The sequence below is a fragment of the Talpa europaea genome (assembly GCF_964194135.1).
Source record: "Talpa europaea genome assembly, chromosome: 3".
Classification (NCBI taxonomy): domain Eukaryota; kingdom Metazoa; phylum Chordata; class Mammalia; order Eulipotyphla; family Talpidae; genus Talpa; species Talpa europaea.
Window position 1 is genome coordinate 37,566,922 of NC_140069.1, and position 19,527 is coordinate 37,586,448.

Genomic DNA, 19,527 nt, shown 5'->3' on the forward strand with positions numbered 1-19,527 from the left:
GGTCTGTTCCTTTGTTGTGTTCCTTTATATTCCACATATGTGTGAAATCACCCAGTATTTGAATTTCTCCTTCTGACTTATTTTGCTTAGCATCATTCCTGTTCTATCCATGTTGTTTCAAGTGGCAAGAGCCCATCTTTTTCTTGTAGCTGAGTACTATTCCATTGTGTATATGCCACATCTTCTTAATCTACTCATCTATCAATGAGCACATAGGCTGTTTCCATAACTTGTCTGTTTTAAATACTGCTGCAATGAACATAGGGAACCGTATCTCATAGAATTAGTGTTTTTGCATTCTTTGGGTAGATACCTAGAGTTGAACTGCTTTCAGATGATAGTTTTATGTTTAATATTTTGAGAAACCTCTATATTGTTTTCTATAGGAATGGAACCAGTCTACTCTCACCAACAGTGTACAAAAGTTGCTTTTTTCCACATTGTTTTGTTTTTTAGTGTGGACAGTTCTCACAGTTGTGAGGTAGTATCTCCTTGTGGTTTTGATATACATTTCCCTAATTATTTTTTTAAAGATTTATCTATTTTTATACATACAAGAACTAGGGTACAGACCAGAGGTGCAGGAGGTAGGGGGAGTGAGAGGATTCACCAGAGACAGAGTGGGGAACAAAACAGGTAGACTGGTTGAAGTACACTACTGAGGGGAGCAGCTGGTGAGCCAGGAGAGGTCTGCTGCACTATATGGGTGGCTCCCTGGCCAGCCGGGGATCGAACACATGCTGCAGTGTCTGTGGATAACTTCATAGATTGTGTCTTAACCTCTTACGCCACCAGGGAGGCCCTATTTCTCTAATTATTCATGTAGTTCTTTGTTTGCTTGTTGTGGATTAAATGTCCATCTATATGTGGATTTTTTTCCAGGAATTCAATTCTATGCTAATGGTCAGTGTGTCCGTTGTTCTTAAGTACTATACTGTTTTGACTACTATAGTTTTGTAGTATAGTTTGAAGTTTGGGAATTTGCCATCTCTGTTCATCTTTTTTTCCTGGGATTACTCTGGTACTTTGGTATTTTTTGTAATTCCATATGAATTTCAGTTATCCTACTCTATTTCTTGATATATGTCTTTGAAACTTTGATAGGAATTGCATTTAATCCATATATTGCTTTGGGTAAGATAGCCATTTTAATAATGTTAATTCTTCCAATCCATGAACAGAACATATCTTTCCATTTCTTTTTTTTTTTTAAGATTCATTTATTTATACAAGAACTGGGGTACAGGCCAGATGCACGGGAGGGTGAGAGGATTCACGAGAGACAGAGCAGGGAACAGAACAGGCAGACTGAGGAAATACACTGCTGAGGGGAGCAGTGGGTGAGACAGGAGAGGTCTGCTTCGCCATGTGGGATTTTTGCCAGCCAGCCGGGATCAAACCCGTACTGCAGAGGCTGCAGAGGCTGCAGACAGCTTCACAGTGTGGCGCTCAACTGCCTACACCACCAGGGAGGCCCCTTTCCGTTTCTTTTTGTCTTTTTCTCTCTCCAGAATGTCTTACATATTTGATTGCATAGATCTCTTGCCTCCATGGTTAAATTTACATCCTTTTTGATGTGATTGTAAAAGGGATTTTTTTAAATTTCTTTCTCTTCTAGTTCACTGTTTGCATATAAAACATATCCAATTTTTGTGTATTGCCTTAGTAGCCTAACACTTGAAAGTACTGACTTCTGTGTCTTTCAAACTTAAATTTCTTTAGAATTGGTTATTAGCTCCAGATTCCCAAAAAGCAGGAAATTACAGAGTAGGTATTTTTCAGAGTCTTGTGTAAGCACAGATGATAATCTCAAATTTGTGGCAAAACTCCTCAGGTTGTTTTCCTTCAGTCTGTATGAGTGGTGAAGAAAACTATATCTTATTTTATATGACTGCTTTCAACTCTCTAACTTAAATAGTACAATTTATATACTAGCATATCTTACACACAGGAAACATATAGTTAATCCCTGAACCCTATTTTTCTCCATACCTTTTAATCCCTCATTTGTGTATACACAGCCTAATAATCAAAGTTCAATGGAATTTAAGATTTATTTTAGTAAGTTTCTATTTTATGGTAAATTGTTATTAAGGAATGTTTTATTTTTCAAATCCTTAAAATTAATATGACTTTGAAGATAAGTTATAGTATAATATTTACTGATACAGAACAATGTAAAGCATGTACAGTACATTCCTAAATATAATATTTATCAATAGATATCTATATTTTTATCAACTCATATGAAGAGAAAAAAAGAGAGAACAATTTAAAAATTAAGGTTTTTACAGAGATGATCTTTGAATAGTAGAAGCTTGAGTTTTAGCCTTTTCTATTTGCCTGTATTCTCTAATATCCATGTAATTTATGCACTAAACAGGCTATTGAATTCACTTTAAATAGTTTTTTTAAAGCATATTGCAAAGCCTCCCATTTAATACTTTGAAAGTAACTATTAATTATTAAGTGTTATTTGGTGTCAAAATACAGCAATTAAACAAAAGTAAAATTACATTCTTGGCTTTTTGCCACAATTTCAGAAAGGTCTGAGTTCTGTAATGCAGTATTTGTACAACATGTACACCTCGCAAGCATTTTTTTCAAGGAACCAGGTGAATGCAGTAGTGCAACATTACACATTAAAGCATTCAAATGACATTCAAATAAGGTTTTCATGATAAGCAGATGAAATTTCATCCAAATGTTTCAAAATAATAATGATTTGGGCCACCATAAAGCTGCATAAGTCTTTAATAATATAATTACAATAAATCCACCCTGCTTTCTAATTTTTTAATTGCATATATAATAACTACATGATTATTTTGCTTTTTAAAAAATATATAACTATTCCACTTTGCTCTCTAAAGTATTTGATATTCAAGTTCCACCTGGAACTAGCTAATATGATTTTTATATGACAAGTTTTAAATATTCATGATTTAAAAAAAAAAAAGGAATTTCAGTGTCAACACAGAATAAAGAAGTATTGGCAAAGTGCAGACAACATAAGGAATATATCCCTTTGATATCATGGCACATTTTAACTTTCCAAGGAGTCACAGATTACTAACAGTAGATGCAAGCATCCATCTCTTATTTTCACTCTATACTGAAAGAAAAACACATTCTCTTTCTTTCTTTGATGTATAAGAGCCCTAAGGCATACAGGACCTTGTTCACAAAGTGGATGTGAATTTTCCTTCTGTAATTGCCTACTCTAAATATAAAAATATCTGAAAAGTAAATTATCAAGGACATATATTCAATTTAGAAAAATTAAATCTAGTGAATATTTTATAGATTTCCTTTCAGCATGAGTATTATTGGAAAAATTTTAGAAGATTTAAATACTTAAAATTAATATGACCTTGAAGATAAGGTTATAGTATATTTATTGATACAGAATCATGTAAAGCATGTACAGTACATTCCTAAATAAAATATTCATCAATATATAACTATATTTTTATCAACTCATATGAAGAGAAAGAAAAACAATTTAAAAACTAAGGCTTTTACAGAGATGATCTCTGAATAGTAGAAGCCTGCACAAACTGAACATACTAAAGTTCAGTTTCCCACGGATGCATGACCAACAGGTCAAGTTTACCCAGAAATGATACAGAATTTCAATGAACAAGGTATTTAGTAAATCAAAGGGGGGGGGAAATTACCATAAGAAAATAAATACGTGGACATTTAAGATCTGGAAGCTTTCATATAAATGAATTTAGATTATCCTACATATGATGTTCCAACTTTTTAATACCCTGACTATAATAGCCCAAAACCAGTTGAGAATTTAGCAACAAAAAATATATGGAGTGAGCAAGCAATAGCACTGAATTAAACTGAATCCACCTTCCCATTTTACTTCAACCAAATAAATTTGATCATGTGTTTTGTCAGAGTCATCTGGTTGGAGGGTGAGAAGGACAGGCATGGATGAAATGCTAAGGAAAGTTATTATTATTATGTAGAAGATGAACACTAAAGGAAATATTCAAGGCAAAGGAAAATAGCAATGAAATGAAACCACAACCTACTGAATAGGAGAAAATAATTGGAGGTCATATATCTGGTAAGGGATTAATATCCTAAGTACATAAAAAATTCCTTTAATTCAGTAGCAAAAAGGACTTGATTAAATAGTGAACAGAAGATCTGAGTGGTCATTTTTCCAAGGAAGAAACACAGATGGCCAAAATGTACAATAAAAGATACTCAACATCATAAATTATCAGGGAAATGCAAATCATAATCACAATGTTATAGAACTTCACTGTGAATCCTTGCACATTGTTGGTGAGAATCATAAGGATGTAATGTACAGCATGGAAACTATAGTTAATTACATTGTATTGCATAGTTTAAAGTTACTAAGAGTAAATCTTAAAAATTCTCATCACAAGAAAAAAATTATAACTGTGTATAGTGGCAGATGTTAATGAGGCTTATCATTTCTCAGTATTTACAGATATCAACCCATTATGTTGTATACCAGAAAATAACATAATGTTATTTATCAATTATACCTCAACAATATTTTAAAAGAAAGTATTTTCATAAAATAGGATCACTGGCTCAGAAGACATAGCCTTGATCTGCCATCCCAAAATCTTGTCCACTGTCCTGACAAGTCCTGACAAGTCCTGACAAGTCCTGACAAGTCCTGACAAGTCCTGAGTGTAAGAGCTCTCAGTCTCTAAATATGACATTAAACTTATAACCTCAATGCCACTGCCTTCTCCCTTCTTAGAGCCTAGTACAGCAGTTCCTTAGTGATTTCATGCAATGGAGTTTCATTTTTAAAGTTGATGGGGAAGAAAGAAATCCCAGTTGACTGAAACAGAATTATTTGAGGACATGGCCTCACTACATACATTGTGTCACCACTTCCAAGAACCTATTAATAATAAGTGAACATTTACAGAATTTAATAAAATAATTACCATATTTCACTGATCCAAATGCATACTCGTTTTGTTCATATTTTAATATCGCTAAAATTGTGTGTCACTTTATAATCACTATAGGCCAGACTTATGCACATAATTGTTCAGATTGTTCATTTTGTTTTTGCTTCAATTGAATTATTTGCACTATTAGTACTAAAATGTAATTAGCATTTAAAAATGTCTTCAAAAATCAGACTATGATTCATCATTCAAACTAAGTAATATGTGCAAAAAGACATAGAAATAGAGAAGCGGGGGAAATAAGTAAATGTTCATTGTCAGAGAAATGATCACAGATTCATATTTTCCCTGTAAAGGGGCAACTAAAAATGTTATAGTAATTAAGAAAAGAAGAATCCCACAAGTGGATAAAGCTCTGATGCGTGGTAATATTTCTCTAGCTTGAATTACCTAAGGATCTTATTTAAACATGCAGATTCTGATTCAGTGAATCTGAGGTGAAGCCAGAAATTCTGTATTTCTAACAAGTTCCCAAGAGATGCTGATGTTGCAAGGGGCTGATGAACCAAGCAATGCAAATGAAGGTAGGCTCATTTGCCAGTGCCCTCCAAATAAGGAAAATTTCAAACCAATGAAAGACGGTATGATCAATTTATAAATGGACTACTATTAGTCATAAACTTCCTGCTGACTTTGAAAAGAAGCTCGTACCTTCCAGCTACTTGTGATTCAATGGAGGAAAAAAGTGTAAGTCTGAGCAGAAAAATAGGAAACAATCAGCATCCAAACTTGTAAAATGGCTCTCAATATAGCACTTTCATTTTTCTTAGTAGTAACTCATATATTTACATTTTGTTTGTTTATTTTTGGCATGTTTCAAATGCATAGATCTCACCTCATTGAAAGCAATGCTGTTAGGCCTTTTACTCTCTAAAATCTTTTAAATTATTTATTTTTAACAGCGATGGCATTAGGATACCACAACAAGGTATCTCCACTACAGTGTGCTCACCACCAAATCACCCATAGTCACTTTTTAAGTAAACAGTGTCATCAATGCTTTTGATAACCATGATGGTGATATTGTGTTGAAAACACATCTGTCAGTGACTCTAAGGTTAAGAAATGATTCCATAGATTTCTATATATGAAAAGCTTTAAAAATATTTTAATCAATGTTGTTTCCATTTTAAAGTATGGACAGGAATGATGTCTGATTTGTTAAATTTATGTTCAAGTGAGTCTAAAATGTTCTTTTTATAAATGTAAAAATAAGGGTCTAAGTGCTAAAACATTGTATCATAACTGCCAGAGTTTTTCCCTTAGTGCTACAGTACATTTTTTTCTCAGTAACAGTGTCCTAGATTTGATAAAACAGCAGAATAATAGCCATACAGGTTCCACAACTCCTCACCTCCACTTCTACAAGCAAACCTGCACATGCACACACGTGTGCACGTGCACACACACACACACACACATTCCTCATTCAAATTGTATTTTGAAAATAAAATGAAAGTATAAAAAATCAGCATTTAATAGTTAGGATGATCATCTGTAAAAAATAATAATACACCCTAAAAAACATCCTTTAAATTAGTGTCTGTTGGGCCTCCCTGGTGGTGCATGGGGGGTTAAGTCTCAGCGCATTGAAGTTATAGGCAGCCACTGCCGCACAAGTTCGATCCCCAGCCAGGGAGCTAACCCACATGACGCAGCAGACCTCTCCTGTCTTGCCTACTGCTCCCCTCAGCAGTGTATTTCAGTCATCCCTCTGTTCTGCTCCCCACTCATTCTCTGGTGAATCCTCTCACCACCATCTCCCACTGCACCTCTGGCCTACCCCCACTACACTCCAGCTCTTGTATGCATAAATAAATAAAATAATTTTTTAAAAAATAAAATAAATACTTTGGTGACTGGTAAAGTTCAGATTGTACATGGGATTAGAATAAAACCGCTGCAGACAAGTACTATTAGAACACATAATCGAATAAATTTTACTGTCTCCATTATGAATAAAGATTATATTACCAAAATGAAAATAATCAAGTGGAAGAATAGGCAGTCTATAAAGAGATAATACCCAGGACCAGCCAGAGAAGGTTTAGAAATAAGTAACAAATTCTTCTCACGAATATCTACCAAGTGAAGACAGATATAATGACATTCAGTTATACAATACCTTTCTCCTGGACTGGCACCAGTGACACCAAACATCCTTCTGATAACAATTTGTCTTTTCTTGGTAGTTTTGCTGATAGAGAACTCACTCACAGCCATACATCCTACTGTATCTGAAAATTAGATTTTTTTAATTGGTTAATAAGTTAGAACACTAGATGATGCATCCATCTCTTTGGTGTTCATTAGGTAAGAATGTCCAGAGGATGTCAAATAAGGCCAAGTTAAAAAATTAATTTCTAGGCCAGCACAGCAAAGAACCAGTGCCAGTAATGTGGTAACCTTATGAAAAATGATTGCAACTTTGTCTAAGTCACTAGCTGGCTTCTCAAGTGTTTACTTTCCTAACTGCAACAGTTGCTACAATTCACTTAACAAAAAAGAAAGTGATAAAAGTTGCAGTAGACTAGATTTTATATATCAATTTTTGACAGCTGACTTACTCCCCGGAGGTATTTTCTTAATCAAAAGCTATTCTATTTTCCTGCATTTTAGTTCTATCATCCAAAATATTATCAGGCTATAGCTAAATTATGAATAATTGTGAAATTATTCACAATTCCCATGTGAGTCTCCTCAAGATAAAATGTAGCATAAAAATTTACTATGCAATCTTATCTAAACCAAATCCATTAGTATGTACTTCACAAAAGACATATTGAGAACTTATTTAGTAATGTAGATAGAATACATAGATTAAATGAGTAAATAAATACAAAATGAAACATATCAATACCCTAGTTTTCAAAAAGTGGGAAGAAATTTACACTGTCTAATATTTAAAATCAATGACTTCAAAGTGAAATTTTTTAATATGTATGTTCTGGTATTTGTCTAAAATCAGTGTCTCTCGAACTTTAACATGCATCAGAACTGAAACACAGATTTCTGGGTCCCACTGAAGAGTTTCTGATTTGGTAGCCCTGGAGAATTTTTGTTCTTAGAGAGTTTTTAGTTCCCACAGATGCTACTGCCAGGGTCCATACTTTGAGAACCACTGCTCTAATCATTCAGTGGAGATTTAATTTAATGGTGAAAGAAAATGCCTTGTTGAAACAGCGATTGTTAACACTAACTGCAAATTATAATCACCTGGGGAGCTTTTGCACCTAGGTTTCTTGGGACATACCCAAAATTAATTAAATTTGAGAGGAAGAGTTTCCAGCTTTCATGTTTTTAAATATTTTTAATAAAAACTCAGTTTTCAGAGTTTAAGTAAAAGTGATGGGCTTAGCTCAAAGTCCATGTGTAGTCAATCATTGGCTGCTGCACTGATGGCTTTAAGACTCATGAGTTCCTCATGTGGATTCATGAATCTCATTGAAGTGTCATGGTTGACAGCATGGACACTAGAGCCTGGATTCAGACCCCACTTATGTCTTGTAGTGATTTATCTGTAAACTAAGACTTACCTCATACTTGTAAAGATTAAATGAGTGCCTATATATAAATTGTCCAGAACATCCCCTGGTATGTGATAAATCACCATTTGTATTATTATCATCTCAATTGTATAACACTCAATATAGCTATAGAAAGATATATAATTAATAGTACTTAATTCAATACATAGTATGGAATTGTAATTAATGTATAATAAAGTTCATAAGTAATATGAATAAATAATATTAGATAATGACTTCACTAAATTTTGAAAAATACACCCATGTAATCATCATTCAGATCAAAATATCAGACATGCCCATCACCCCTGAAAGTTCCCTCCTCTTCATTTCCAGAAAATCCCCCTCATACTCTCAAGCCTATCCCACCATCTAGAGATAACCTCTATTCTAATTTTTATCAGCATAGATTAGCTTTTTCTGTTCTCTTACTGCATGTAAATGAAGTGAAATTCATTACAAAAGAGAAAAGAGGAAATTTACAGCAAAGTAGTTCCCTATATATCAACTTAATCAAATGTGTCATATCAATTTTGAGTCCCTTATTTGAGTTTGAGTGGTGGTTATATAGCAAGGTGCCCCTGTTTGGGAAAATACAGACATTGGAATACTTAGGAGTGGTGTGACATCATGTTTGCAGATTGCTCTTAAATGGTTCGGGAAAATGCTAATGATAATTAGCATATATGTAGAGAAGCAGAAAGACAGTGACACGGGGAGGAAACAAATATAGTAAAATGTGATCTAAATGGAGAACAATGATGAAGCAGATTCAAATTTCTTTGTAGAGTTCTTGTAACTTTTCTGTCAGCTTTCAATTATTTCAAAATAAACTTAAAAATTTCTTTAAAGCCACATTGAGATATCACCTTACACCAGTAAGAATGGCATATATCAAAAAAACAAGCAACAACAAATGTTGGCGAGGATGAGGTGAAAGAGGTGGGATTGCAGACTGATCCAACCACTATGGAAAGCTGTCTGGAGGTTCCTCAGTCTACTAAAAGTGGAGCTACCATATGACCTGGCAATTCCACTACTAGGGATCTACCCAAGGGACACAGAAACATTGATTCAAAAGACCACCTGTACCCCTATGTTTATCGCAGCACTATTTACAATAGGTAAAGCCTGGAAACAACCCAAATGCCCAAAAATAGATGACTGGATCAAGAAGCTGTGGCATATATAAACAATGGAATATTATTCAACAATTAAAAAGATAAACCCATGCCATTTGCAGCAATGTGGATGGAACTAGAAGGAATTATGCTCAGTGAAATAAGCCAGAAGGAAAAAGAAAAAATATCGGATGGTTTCACTTATAGTAGGAATATAGGGGAACCAAATAAGATATCAGTATAAAAAAAAATAACAGTACAAAACACAACAAAACAAAAACAGACAATTATAAATCAGAGACATATTGCAGGGGAGGAGGAAGGAGAGGGATCAGAGGGAGGGAGGGAGGAGCACAGGGGACTGAGGTGATGGTGCACGGGTACATTTGTGAAGGAAACTCTGTGGAGACTACACCTGAGGGGGTGGGGGCAAGCAAATATTGTTTAAAAATAAAAAATGATGTAAAAAAATAATAAATTAATTAAAAAAGCAAAAAATAAACTTTGGGAGTTTATTGGGAGATTCAATAAGGGATATACTTTTAGATCAATTTCAGAATTTATATTCAATAATGCCAAGGATTTCTTTGATATTACAAAAAAATGCACAACTTTGCTCCAAAAATTGTTCTTTCAGACTCATTACTTCTCAGCTATGTGCTTCCCACCTCTCCATACCTACATGGGTTAACCATCTGGACTCCAAATGCATCATTTACAGCTTCCGCTGGTCAGCCCAGAAGTTATTACAACAGTAAAATATTTTCTTAATATTTAGATTGGTGGTGAAAATTGTAATGAAGAAGAAAAGATAAGGAACAGAAGTTTTATGAAGGAAGAATCAAAGAAACAGGTTAGTAATTCATATAATAAAAATAAGGGATGACATTAAAGGAATCACAATGCCTTTAACAAAACAGGAAGTCAAAGAAGCAGCTAGACAGGTGATAAAGAAGATAAATTTGTTTTTAAGTAGTGTGATAATAAAATGATCATAAGACATTGCAAATTAAATGTCCAACAGACTGTAGAAATCATGAGGCTATAACCCAAGGGTGAAACAGATTCTGGCTTCTAAATATAGATCTAATAATCTTTCTCAGATTTTCAAATTGCTATATATTGCATTTATCTCTCAAATTTAAGAAACCGATAAAGTTTTCACCTTTGATAAATTTGAGTGTTGAAAAGTAATAATATCCTCATGTTCCATCAATGATTAATTTGCTTTGTACTTACCAACTTTTAATATTGAGATAGCCAACAGCCATTACTCATAAACCAACAATCACTTTCATTAGTACTCGGATGTATTTTTTACTAAAACTAACAACATCCTGGTATAGCTCAACAATTCCTAAAACAGATTCAGATCTTATTTAAATGTAAAATATAGAAACCAAAAGAATCCAGTTAAGAGCAGCTTAGCTAGGGAACTAACCATATATAGAAAATCTTCTTTACAAATTGCACTATTAATCTCCTTACATAATGGTAGATCATGATGTTCAATTAACTGAAGTGCCTTCAGTTAGCTCAGGAGATGATAAAAACTAAATAAATAAACAATGATAGTCCATAATTGGAGCCAAATACTGAAGCAAGCTAATCAACTTTTTTAAAAAAATACAGAAGAATGAGAAAAGTTCACAGTTATCCCATCTATATTCACATATCAAATCTATCACTATCCTATTACTGTTTATAAAATACTAACATAAGGATTTTTTTCAAAACATTTATTCTATTAGTCACAGTCTAAACCAATATAGCATTCATTAGTCACAGATGCCACTAGTTATTAACAATTTCCTGAAGGCATTTTTACCCTTAATATCTGTTTCATTTACTGCTCCATGCATTTTAATTATAAAGTAAAAGAAATGCAAATAATATAATCAAAGAAACAGAGAACATTTCTACTACAGAAATGCTATATTTAAAATCAGTTCAGTTTCAGAAATTTTTCATGTTAGCTAAGTTGCATTGCATTTATTCTCATTACACCTGCAGGTGACTAAAAAAAAATCTAAATACTCTAAATTTGTCATCACATAAAATCACGCTGGCAAATATTTCCAAATTATGTTATACATATTTTATGTTGGAAAATTTCCTCTAAGTATAAGTTGCTATAAATCTACTTTATAGGATCATTAAATATTCAATGTCATCAACTCAAGAAAAATAAATATATTTGAAAGTTTTCTTTGGATATTTGTTTTTTGAGCTAAATGTTTTGCTAACCCTACATAAATGTAAAGAATGTAAAATCAGTGTCTTTGGCCTTTTTGGAAATGATATGTACTAAGAATTATATTTTATGTAAAGAAAAAAATGGTATTTCAAACTTATCATAAGCATTAATTTCTCTGCAGAGCCTTAGTCTCCAATTTACTTTCCATTAATGCCTAAGCACACTTGATCACCTGGTCTTCTATGCTAATATAACATTACTGACATACATTCATTTTAGAAGTTCACCTGTGACTGTGCACCTCTCTTAAGAATATGAGTATGTATACTGGTGCAGCTACTATGAAAAACAGTATGGAAATTGCTCAAAAAATTAAGAACAGACAAATCATATGATCCACTTTGGGTTATTTATCAATAGAATAAGAAAACACTACTTTGAAAAGATATATGCACCCTTGTGTTCATTGCAGTATTACCTTCAATAGCCAAGATATGAAAACTACCTTAGTACCCATCAACAAATAAAGATAAAGAAGATGTAGTATATATAAACAATGGAATACTCCTCAGCTATTCAAAAAGATGAAATCCTGCCATTTGTGACAACATGGATATACCTAGACGAATGATGAAATGCAGCCATTTTCAACAAAATGGAGGGAATTTGAGAGAATTATGTACAGAAAAGTATACCAGAATGATAAAACTAAATATTGAACATTTATATTGCAAACAGTTCAATAATTTAAAGGACTTTCAAAAACTAGTGGCCATCAATAAATATCCTGAGGACTCTGCGACTGAGAGGTGGAAGGGAAAGGGGCAGGGAATATAAGGATGGTGGTAGGGGGAAATAAATAAATAAATATAAACCTATTCATCAAATCTAAAACACCATTTGTTGTAAATTACACCATTATCTTAGGCATGCTTCTCTTAGCCTACCCAGACTAAGATAAAGTCTTGCATTGATCATTAACAAAAAAAAAAAAAAAACAAAAAACAAGGCCAAACATTTCTATTCTTTCAGAGAGGTTTTTCTCCACAACTTAACATTTTGCCTCTACCACCAATGATCTGTTTATTCTTAATTAAGAGACAGTCTGATTCATTCATTCAGTAAACATTTGTGGAGAATCTAGAACATGCCAAACACTGAGTCAGACAGGAGGATACGAAGGTGGCCAAAGCATTGCCTCACTCTGATAGAAAAACCTCTGTGGAGGGGGTTATAAAATGAAAAGTTATGTGGTGATGTGTATAAGGTACAAGATAATATAGGAAGAGGGAAAAAAGAGGAGGAGTCTGGAGTGCAGGGTGGGAGGGGGTAAGGAACTGGAAGTGGGGGAGAAGAGTTAAAAAAAATAAAGGCTGGAGAAGGAAACACCCAGTTGGCGCCAGATAAGCACAGTGAAACAGCATTTCAGACAGGAGAAATAATACATGTGAACAAAGACGTAGTTAGAGATAAGAAAAAGCAGAGTGATTCAAGTTACTTTAAGTAATTTATTGTGACAAGAACTGAGAATGGGAAGATGTAACTAGGTTTGAAACTAGGGAATTTAGCAAAGGTCAATCTCAAAGGAGCTGAAATGTCATGGTTAGGAGTCTGACTTTATGACACAGGACCGGAGGAATTGCTGAGAGGTTTCAGTTAGACACATGATAAGATTTATAGTAAAGAACCACTTCTTGTATGTTGGCAAACAGTATTACAGCAATGTGGTAATTTTATACAAAATATTTAGAATGTGTTTGGTGAAATCCTTGTCGTCACTTCACCCAGAATAAGCAGCCCTCTCCCTTCCCTTGTCATGCTGACTGGAGAGCTCCTCTGCAGAACACAAAGTCACAGAATTTTAAGTTAAAAGGATGCTTAAATATTATTTTTCCCAGCTTTCGTCATTTCTAAGTTAAAACAAGAGACCCAATTTTAGCTCACTCATCAAATGAGTGAAAAAAACAGCCAAAGTTCATATATCTCATTCTTTCCACATATCCATTTTATGAACCTTGAAACCCCTAATCTAGACAAAATGAAATTTTAATGCCGGTGTTGATATCATTCTATTGAAAAAAGTCAAGGTGTTGGAGATATTTAAATCATTTCTAAAGATGCTTGAATATCTGTATCACTTCTCTTTAAACCTGTGATCATCAAATTGACTGACCAGAGTCAGAGTTTACCTAGCAACAAACTTCATTAATGATTCAATGATACAAGCTACAATCATAACAAAATACCATTTTGGGGGGGGGGAAACAAAGCCATCAAACACACCATCAAAAACTGTCCATTTTTTCCTGTATTCAGGCACATTTTTGTTTCAGATTTATAAGGAGTTCTTGAGCATTGTGTGCAAAAACATTTCTCAGAAGAGTAAGGCAGTTTTGTTTAAGACATCTCCATCTTATACTCCCTTACAAAACTTGTTTACCAGATGCCTTCCCTACTCCTCTCCCTAAGCTCTAGTCACCCATGTCACATAATTCCAGGTTTATTTATAAAAAGAAATCTAAACATATCAGAAATCTACTTGATATATTTTACATATAGGCACTTCCTGGTATCTTTCCACTGGTAAATATTATGAACAGGCTTAACAGGGGATCTGATGAGGTTATTTATTCCTCTGTAGATCCCAGGAAGGATGAGAATTAGTCACACACCTGCTCTTAATTCTTCCTTTCATAAATTGGCTTTGATATAAATTCAAAAATATAATCAACTATAGGGTTAGAGGATTATCTGAGAAGTTCTTAAAATGACTTCATACGTATTTGAGAATTTATTCAGAATTATTTCTAAAGCAATCTTGCAATGAAAAAACCTTATATTTTAAAACAAAGAGCACTCCCTTTTTTAACAAAAATAAGTAATTTTCATTAGCCAAGCTATGGAAACAACCTAAGTATCCAAAAACAGATGAGTGGGTCAAGAAGATTTGGTACATATATGCACTATGGAATACTACTCAGCGATCAAAAAAGATAAACTCATGCCTTTTGTGGGACATAGATGGAGCTCAAAAGGATTGTGCTAAGCTAAAAATGTCAGGAGAAAGACAAATACCAGATGGTGTCATTTATATGTGGAATATAGAGAAAACAGACAAAAGGTCAATTTAAACCAAACTCAAAAACTATTCCTTAAAGGTTGTAGAACTGAGGTATCCAGAGGGAGAGAAAGAAAGGGAGGGTCTAGAACCAAGTGGGGAAAGAGCACAACAGGAATTTGGTGATGAGTGTGCTAAGGTAATTACACTTGAAAGGGGAAATCCAGTATTTCCTAAACACTAACAATGATTGAACCAAAAGTACTTCAATTAAAAAGAAAAAGTAACTTTGTACTTCCAGGATGAAAAGTCAAATTAATGTTCAGTCAAGTTATTTATTACTTTCTTTTTTATGAAATGACTGAATCTAAAATTCAAACACTCTAATTTTCTTTTAAAAGTCAATAAGGGACAAGGGTAGAGGATTATGGGTGCTTTGGTGGTGGGCGAGGAATTATACTTATTTTTTTAAAAAGGCAAGTTAATAAATAAGATTCCACCAATAAGCAGGGTTAACATCAACAATTCCTTGTCAAAATATGCAAGTGTTATAATGCCCCAACTACAATCATTTATTTAAAAAAAAACACATTTTATACATATGTAAAATGTTTATACTATCCAGAAAAAAACAGGTAAAACGTAAGTAATTTACTAGCTAAATTTTTCCAATATTTTAATGCTTCCGGTGTCCTCAGAACTGCATGTAGTAAGCAGGATTTCAGTTAAAAATAAATTAATTAATTAAAAAATAAAAAGTAGTCTCAAACCATGGAGTTTTTCGATGATACAAAATATCTAATTTTATTTTGGAAGATAACAAATTTCTGTAATTGAAATACTCATTGCATCTTTTTCAAAACATCCAGTATTTTAAAAAGGCTAACTGTTCTAGGATAATACCGTGACTTAATGTTTTGTATTGTGGCTGGACTTTGAATACTGACTATTAAACTGCATCTTTGAGATGTTTTGTTAGAAGAATCTACTAAAGATAAAAATTGGTTGGCTATAGATATTTATATGTTTAGACCCAGTGTACCAAGAGTTGTGTCCTGAAGAGTAGTCATTTGACTTATTTAGTAACATGACTGTTCAGTCATATTACAGCAAAGGAAAAACATTTATTTGAGGTTTTAGGACTACTGCCCTTTGGGGAACACGGACAGAGAAGCGCTGGAGTTGTGTGCTTGAATTACCCTTGGTGGGGAGCAGACAGTCAACACACAGGTCTGCTTTATAATAATGAGGTTTCTGTAGTTCTGATTGGCAGAAAGTTTGTCAAGAGGTAATTGGTCAAAATATATAAAATAAAATAATATTTTTTTATAAAAAGAGGTAAATTGGTCAAATTGCATCTTTGGTTTCAGGCATGGTTTCATTTTCTTCTCCATGGTGGATCTATCTGGGCATGTACTATCAGGCCAGAACAACCAAATTTGCCTGTTTGGTTTTTACTCAGGATGGCTCCATCTTTGTTTTTCTTTTTTCTATTACTTATGATGAAAGCAATTCTGGAACAGATTGCTTCTGAGCAACAAAACACACTTCTCTAAAAATGATACTGATCAAAGTAGGCTGCATTGTATCCCCTGAAAATTGAATGTTGAAGCCCTAAGTACCAAATCCTAAGAATGTAACCCTGTTAGGAGACAGGATCTTTAAAGAGGTAAGTAAGTTAAAATGAGGTCATTTAAAGTGGAACTTAACCCAATGTGACTAATGTCCTTAGGAAGAGGAAATTTGGGCACAAACATGAACAGAGTGAAGGACAAGGGAGGACACAGAGAGAAGCTGGTTATCTGCCAAGTCAGGAAGAGTCCCTGGAACTCTTCTTATAAGCATAGAATCCTTTTCTTCACTGTCCTCCAAAGAAACCAGCCTTGCTGACATCTTGTTCACATACTTCTAGCCTCCAGAATTTTAAGGAAAAATTGTAGGAAAGCCAGCCAGTGTGTGGTATTCTATTATGCCGGTTCTAGTAAACTAATAAGCTCTCTTTGCTTAATTCTAATGTGGTCATCATTATGAATCTAAGATGGACATTTATTCTAATAGAAATGGGAAGCAATACATTTCACTTTTGATGATATTTCCTAAGAACTCTATTAATCTAAACAAGTAATTAAATACTGATGGCTAATAATAAAAACGAGCCATTGGAAGAAGAGAAAAAGAAAAATTAAAAGTATTGTAGTTACCTCATGGTGCAGAACTAGAGACAGGGACTGTAAGGCACTGAACTGTAGTTTTATATTGTAAGTCCTTATGCACATCATTTTCATAAATTACCTTCACTAAAACTAGGTAGACAAAGATAGGGAGGTAGGTAATTAGAAAGAAAGAAGAATAAACAAACAGATGGGCTCTGGGATCACATGTAAACATTCAAATCTACAATGAAGTTTTCTTTAGTCCTCCACTTATAAATTATTCACAGGGGCATTTTGACTCTCTAAAGTTCATAAACAGAATTCAAATCACCCAAGCAGACGTAATTTACTGCTTTTAAGCCAAAGCCGTGACTAGCTAAAGAGCTACCTCTAGGAATTAACCAGAACAAAATCCTGATTAAACAACTAATTGGCTTGTCTACTAATGGAAAAAAAAAAAAGTACATTTCTCTACCTGAAGATATACACAGTTATAAAAAACAGAAGTTTTCAGACGCACCTCAGAGAAGATGTTTAAATCCCTGACAATAAAATCCAACAAGGTGAACCCTGGAGAAGGGAACAATGAGAATAAGCAAGGTCCGGATCCAACCAGTCATTCTCAGCAATCCACAAGACAGGTATGATACTTACATTTCTAAATCAGTCTTGATTTTCATTATTTCTCATCTAGTAATGGATATAAATCAATCCTGTTACATATAAAATTGTTCTTCAGTTTTACCTGCTACATGTTTGTTTTGGGGTTGAACCCCATTATTTTTTATATACTGTATATATTTACTTCAGATCAGAATAGTAATTGTTTAGAAAAACATTTTAGTATTTAGAAAAACAAGTTAGACTCCTCATTGCTGATTTTTCTTTTACTATTATCCAGAATATTCTTATGCCTAAAATATTAATTGCCTGTGTGATTCTATTTCAACAAAGACTATCAAACATCTGGTTTTAGTAAACTACATTTCAACAGCAATTTCTCTAGACTAGAAGTTCTTAATAGGGGTCAGTGTTGCCACTCAAGATATTTGACAATATCTGGAGATATTTTTCTTTGTAATATCTCAGGAGAAGGGATGTTACAGATATCTGGTGGGGAAAGACTGAAGATGCTGCTAGTTATTCTACAATGTACAAAATAGCTCTTCACGACATAGAATAATCCGGTTCAAAATCTAACACTGCCAAAGTGGAGAAACTTGCCATAAACAAATATTTTCATGAGTTCTAGGTCTTTTCATCTGTAAAATAAGGATAATACCTACTTTGTAGCCTTGTTAAACAAACTGGAAGTATATATAAAGCACATAGTAGAGACTTCCCAAAGGGCAATTATTATCATTAATCTGTGTTTATGTAGCAGATTTAAGTCCAAAGTGACAATTATTTGATCAGCCTTCACCTACAGCAACCTATAGGACAATTTTCATAAACTATCCCTTAGACTTACCTAAAAGAACTACCTAAGTTTTTTAGAGCAATAAATTTCCCATATAAAAGAATTGCATAAAAGATGTCAAGTATAAACAGTTATATACCTAAGTGACTAGAATAACAAAGTCTATGGTTGAGACTTAAATGAGCCTAGCACATAGAAGCATTGAGATTATTAAACATTAGCCCTGGAAAATTTGCCTTCCTTTCTGATTAATGTTGACTGTTTTTTTGCAGTGGAGAATGTCTACGGCATTGCTCCATGAGAATGGACTTGACTTCTTATTAATTCTATGTTAAATAATCCTACAACTTAAATGTCATTTAAATGTTTAGAAACATATGGAGCACCACTTATGTTAAGCTGGTACTTTTCTCAGCTAGCTTTACTGTATTTCTCCTTGGGAAAATCACTAAAGTGATGTTTAACCCTTGCCTGTCATAATTATTTTCTCACAAATCACATGAAAATAGCTAATATATTACTCTCATGGAGACCTATCAGCTATTGCCATGCACTGTGCTATTCCTTTCCTGATCGCTATTGTATTGAATCCACACACAGCTACCAAATGGCAGTGCCTGAATTAGAATGCTGTCCTATCAGACTTCAGTGCCTGAGAACTAAATCTCTAGGCTTTACTGCTTCAGAAGAGGAATATTAGTTGAATCAATTTTTCCAAATAGCCGACCTGCAGGATAAAAGGATGTTAGAAGAAAAGGGAAAGAATGGAAACTTGCTAAAAAAAATTGTCTTGTCTTCTGAAATAGTAATGCTGGAGAACTTCTTAGACACAGGTAGAACTTTTGGTGCATTTCATGCCATTTTGATAGCCAAACTTTATTGGTGTTAATCATTAAAGCAGTATGCATCACATTTTACCTTAAAAGTCATATTTTGAAAATTATTTGTATCCATTATTTTCAATAACCTGTAAGTAGAGGAAAAATGGTTTTTCTCCAGTTTAAAATATGCTATATGATAAAAATAACAGAAAGTTAAAGCCATAGTTTGCTCCATAGAATGTAAT

The 19,527-nt window shown here is 33.6% G+C and overlaps 1 protein-coding gene across 1 annotated transcript in view; it reads left to right on the forward strand.

Annotated features, from left to right (window-relative positions):
• Window positions 1-17,571: 17,571 nt before the first annotated feature.
• The window catches only part of CNGB3 (cyclic nucleotide gated channel subunit beta 3), a gene marked incomplete at both ends in the record, with an annotated part of 123,068 nt that continues 121,112 nt past the window's right edge, over window positions 17,572-19,527 (forward strand). Inside the window, one exon of the mRNA XM_084230544.1 lies at window positions 17,572-17,682. Coding sequence (XP_084086670.1) covers window positions 17,572-17,682 — 111 coding nt within the window. The remainder of the gene's footprint in view (window positions 17,683-19,527) is intronic.